The 5,457-nt window shown below is 47.0% G+C and overlaps 1 protein-coding gene across 1 annotated transcript in view; it reads left to right on the top strand.

Moving 5' to 3' along the window:
• FERMT2 (fermitin family member 2) overlaps positions 1-4,081 on the top strand; it is a gene marked incomplete at its 5' end in the record, with an annotated part of 18,883 nt that extends 14,802 nt beyond the window's left edge. The window contains 4 exons of the mRNA XM_010073488.1: positions 1,085-1,105; positions 1,635-1,759; positions 1,972-2,113; positions 3,494-4,081. Of these exons, the coding sequence (XP_010071790.1) occupies positions 1,085-1,105; positions 1,635-1,759; positions 1,972-2,113; positions 3,494-3,667 (462 nt within the window). The remainder of the gene's footprint in view (positions 1-1,084; positions 1,106-1,634; positions 1,760-1,971; positions 2,114-3,493) is intronic.
• Between the last annotated feature and the right edge of the window lie 1,376 nt (positions 4,082-5,457).

Raw genomic sequence — 5,457 nt, forward strand, 5'->3', positions numbered from 1 at the left:
CGCCGGGTCCCCTGCAGCCATGGGCTAAACAGCAGATTTGGGCTTTTTTTCCCTTATGGCCAGGGGCAGAGCTTGCAGCCATGGAGGCAGGGCTGGGAGGGAGGGATGGAGGCTGCGGGAATGCGAGGAATTCAGCTGCGAGGGTCCGGCCATGGGATAAGGAGGAAGAGGAGGAGGAGGAGGTCACAGCCCACAAGCGGTGCTGAAATGGGAACTGGCAGTGGCTAAACAGCAGATTTGGGCTTTTTTTCCCTTATGGCCAGGGGCAGAGCTTGCAGCCATGGAGGCAGGGCTGGGAGGGAGGGATGGAGGCTGCGGGAATGCGAGGAATTCAGCTGCGAGGGTCCGGCCATGGGATAAGGAGGAAGAGGAGGAGGAGGAGGTCACAGCCCACAAGCGGTGCTGAAATGGGAACTGGCAGTGGGGGATTGACGGCACCGCTTGGTCCCACGCCAGCCCCAGACCCGCTGGGGTGCTGTGTGTCCCCTCGTGGCAGCGTAGGGTTGGCAGGTTGGGTTTGGTGAGCACCAAATCCTAAATGGAAAAAAAAAAAATCCAACAACCCAAAATAAGCGTATTCACAGCTCTCGGGTGCCTTGCAAGGGCAGATGCCTCCCCAGGAAACCTGTAGGGTTGTCCATCCTCCAGGAATATAAGGAGGAATATGATATAAATAAAAGGATCCACAAATTCTCCTCCAAACCAGCAGCTTCACCCTCCCCTTCCTCCACCAGCAGGACCAAACCCATCTCGACAGGACGCCGGGACCACAGCGGGGCTCAGGCAGGGCTGGCACGAGGGGGGACCCGCTGGCTTGTCCCCTCTCCATCCTTATGTTCACTTTGGCTGCTTTTCTGCCTAAGAAATTGTGCATGTGGGTTTTGTTTTGGTTTGGTTTTTTTTTTTTTTTTTTTTGCTTGAACTTTGGTTTGCAGTTAATTTACACTTTTTCTTTGCTTTGTTGCCATATTTCTGATCGCTTTTTTTTTTTCTTTCTGCCTCCTTTTCTTTTTTTTTTTTTTTTTTTTTTTTCCCTCTTTTTTTTTTTTTTTTTTTTTTTTTTTTTCCGCCTTGCCATCTACAGCCAGGCTATGTAAGAGACTTGGTAAGTGACAGCAACCATAAAATTAAGATTAAATTTAAGATAAAATAGTCTAGAACTAGAACCCCTTTTGGTTTGGAGAGCAGCAATGAAAAAAAACTTACAAAACTCACACCCCGCCCCCCCCAGAGAAATTTGTGCCCTGTTTGGTTTTAATAATGATCCCTGGTGATTCATGCCGCGAAACGAGAAACCCTACACCAGAAATTCGCCCCGCCGGTTGCTCACATCCTACGTCTTTAACCGAGCCTGAGCGGCTCTTTGCCTCCAGACGGCTCAGGTCTATATTTTGCTTTTATACGTCTGGAGATAGGAAGCAAAAGCAGCTCGATATGTATCAGCCGCGGTCGCAGGCTTTGAGCAGCCGTAGCTGAAATCAGACCTCAGAGTAAAAATGATCCATTCTGTGCATCGTCCGTCACTGCGCCGGCTCCCCAACGCCTCCCGCCTCGTTACCCGTTGGCGTGACGCGTCGCAACGCCGCTAACGAGCCCCCGTCACCTAAACCCACGGTGTGTCTGGCCGCCCGCAGATCACGGCGCGCATCCTGGAAGCCCACCAGAACGTGGCTCAGATGAGTCTCATCGAGGCGAAGATGAGGTTTATTCAAGCCTGGCAGTCGCTGCCGGAGTTCGGCATCACGCATTTCATCGCAAGGTGGGTGGGTCTGCTGGGAAAAGAGGGGGAGTTGCGGGAATAAAGAGGAAAAATACGTTAAATACGCAGCACATCCCTGAAATTAAAAGCATTAATTGCATCAATGGATAAAACATATAAAACTTGTAAAATAAATGAATTCAGCTGCTGAATTCAGCACCCATAGGCGCATGTTGCAGGCGTGCATTGATGAATCCCTCGCCCTGTCGCAGGTTCCAGGGGGGTAAGAAGGAGGAGCTGATCGGCATCGCCTACAACCGGCTGATCCGGATGGACGCCAGCACGGGCGACGCCGTCAAAACCTGGCGCTTCAGCAACATGAAGCAGTGGAACGTCAACTGGGAGATTAAAATGGTGAGACGGCGGTGTACACCTCGGCCGCTTCCCCCGCTCCTGTTACGGGACACGGGCGCTGCTCTCAGGATTTTTTAAGTCGACTTTTTAAAGTTGACTTTTTTAAGTTGAGTTCTAGAAAGTCTTTCCCATCGCTGTTTTCTAAAGTGCATCCCATCCAGCTCTCATAACTTTTTGACTTTTTTAAGTTGACTTTTTTAAGTTGACTTTTAGAAAATCAGGTTTTCCCATTGCTGTTTCCTAAAGCGCATCCCCTCCAGCCGTGTTAATGGAATATAGTTTCCCCTCCTCTATTTCCACCCTCCTTGGTGGACAAAGCTTGTCCTAACTGCTGGAGGAGTTGAGTTTGACCCTTAAAAAGAAGAAAAAAACCCCGTATACCTGAATCTTTAATGGAGCCAGTTGCACACTTAGTGTGTAATGATTCTCTCCAGTCTCTGAGCTAAATAAAATCAAACTTGAAGCGATGCTCAGGCTTGATCTTCACCAGTAACATGAATGCACTGGGCTTTATCTGTACTGAAATTCCATTTATTTCAGCTCAGACTTTCACACAAGTCACAAAAAGCAGCAGCAGAGCCTTCACTAGGCTCCGAGACAGGCTCTTCCCAATGGATCTGTTGGGATGCACCAGCTTTCTGTGCTCTTTTCCAGCCCAACGCCCGCTGAAAATCACCAGGGATACGTGAAGGGCTGTTCTCCTGCGGTTTGCGGCTCGTTGGAGGGTTGCTGGAGAAATTATTCAGCTTCCCCTCTGTCGCAGAGTCTTTGTTTTGACCCAGTTGCAAGCCCAAATATCCCAATTATTCGGCTCAGATGCTCTGCTGGGAATCCCCGTCCCTCCTGCAGAGCTGTCACTGATGGGGGGACAAAAAAATAACGGGCATCTTGAAATGGGCAGGCTATTCAGTCACTCCAAAATGAGCTCCCCCAGCCCTCATAGAGCATTTCCACAGCCAAACTTCAACTTAAAAAACCAGAATATGCTCGTGGGGAAGACTGGACCAGCACACGTCTGCGGCCGGTCTCGTGTTTTGAAGCAAAGAAGATGCCGTGGTGTGCTCACCTGGGGTAATTATTGCTGAGTCGTGGCGGAATAAAAGGGATAATGATAATCTAAATAAATCAATTTTAAAAGTGATAAAAGGTGGTTTTGTATCTGAATGTAACAATAATCATCGCATTATAGAATCCTCGAATTTTAAAGGGACCCACGAGGATCATCGAGTCCACATCATCGTTTTCATCGCTGGATTTTAATGAGGCAACGCAAAAGGCGTCTGGTTTAACAGGAGAGAAGAAATAAGGCAGGAAGGAGCAGGGTGTGCCAGTGTTTCTGTAAGTCAGGTGAGGCTGACCCCTGGTTTTTTTGCCCTGCAGGTGACGGTGGAGTTTGCAGATGACGTCCGGGTGTCCTTCATTTGCACGGAGGTGGATTGCAAAGTGGTTCACGAGTTTATCGGCGGCTACATCTTCTTGTCGACGCGAGCGAAGGATCAGAACGAGAGTTTAGACGAAGAGATGTTCTACAAACTGACCAGTGGCTGGGTGTGAGCCCCACGTACTGTACGACAACAGGAAACCCCAATGGCCATATTAATATTTAACTTTCAAAAGCTGTTCTTTGAAATATGCTGCTTAATAAAGTAAGCTTGAAATGTATCTTTTTTTTTTTTTAATCATGAATTTTTTTTTTTTTTGCATTACCAGACCAGTTAATCTGTGTGCACTAATGAGCACTTCTGTTAATTTGCTATAACAAGACCGGCTTTGAGCCAGGTGATCGTGCCGCCGGCTTTTAGATACCAAAATCTGACGGGCAGATCAGGATAACGTTCAACTGACTTTAAACAGATCATTTTCTACGAGAACTCAAAGCCATCTTCTTGTAAAGCCAGCCAGGGCTTAACCTATATGAAGTCTATTTATCATGTTTAATGCATGAGTGTTTTCTTTCTCTTTTTTTTTGTGGTTTTTTTTTTGGTTTTTTTTTTTATTATTCTGTACATTTGACCTGTTTTGAAGTCGTCCTTCCCTGTAAGTAGAGTTGCCATCTTTCCTTTCACACTACAACGCACCGGGACTGCTACAGGTGCCTGACACGACTTTGGAAATACTCGCATGTGGCCTCAAAGATGATCTTCTGTTAGTCTGTTATAGCGTGGTTTTATTTGTTTAACTTGCCTTTTGATAATCATTTATATTGTCCTTTTTTTTTTTTTTGGAAATTTTATTTTATTTTTACACCGTATTGTATTATGACACTTTTAGTATTCACCAGCATAGTCACCGTTCTGCCTACGATATGCAAACTTTTTTTTTTCATTGCAATATGAAGTAAAGGTCTATGAAGTATAGGTTTTTGTGTAACTAATGTAAAAAAACCCACAAATTTTATAAAATTGTACAGTTTTTTTTAACTAGTCTCACAAGCCAGCTAGAATATCACATAGATCTGGTGTATCAGCATTAACTCTAGGATGCCTGTAAGGGGTGAGGGGAATAACCAAGAAACAAAAAAAACCCAAAAAACCCCCATTTTCAGTCCAGTAGAATTTTATCTAAGTTAAATAGGATTTCAGGGCTGTGCTGCAGCACCGTCAATACCGATACCAGGGGCCAGGACCTCCCCGTTCGTTAAGCCAGTGCCACAGTAACGCTAACGAGGAGCCCCCCCGATGCCGAGGAATAACCAGCGTCGCGTTCCTGTAGTCTGTGGTTTCAAGACTTATGTACAAATGCATTTTATTTTAAATAAAAGTCAAATCTTTTATTTAATATTCATGCCGCTCCTGGTTTGTTTGGTGGTTTTTTTTTTTTTGTGGTTCAACTTGGGGAAAAAATTTTTTCCTGTGTGGGGCACTGGCTCCCAAAAACCCCCAGGAGACGGGTCAGGGGTGCAGCTTGGCCACAGTCCCGCTCCCAGCTGCGGGTTATCCCAAACCGCAGCAGGACCGCAGGGAAGCAAGGAGGGGTGGGAAAGGGATGCCGGCGGCGGGCAAGCACGGCCACTCACCGAGTCTGGGGGGGCGTGACAGGGACAGCTGCAACATCTTCCCTGGCTGTGAGCAGAATGTGCTCCCTCGCAGCTGGGAGCTCCGTGAAAATTGTGCGTTTCCCCATCGCTGATGCATTTTTGCAGAAATCCTCTTTTTTTTTTCTTTTTTTTTGCAGCATGTGCTGCAGCAATCCTCTATTTTTTTTTTTTTTTTTTTTGGCACCATGTGCTCTTGGATGGGCTGCACCCTTGCTCTGTAAAATCAAGGGGAAAAGGTGGCCTGACGGTGCGGGGTGATTCCTCCCGCTCCTCGCTCCCTCCGCAAACGGGACTGTGGCCAGGGCTC

The sequence above is a fragment of the Pterocles gutturalis genome, unplaced genomic scaffold (genome assembly GCF_000699245.1).
Source record: "Pterocles gutturalis isolate BGI_N339 unplaced genomic scaffold, ASM69924v1 scaffold18042, whole genome shotgun sequence".
In the NCBI taxonomy this organism is placed as follows: Eukaryota; Metazoa; Chordata; class Aves; order Pterocliformes; family Pteroclidae; genus Pterocles; species Pterocles gutturalis.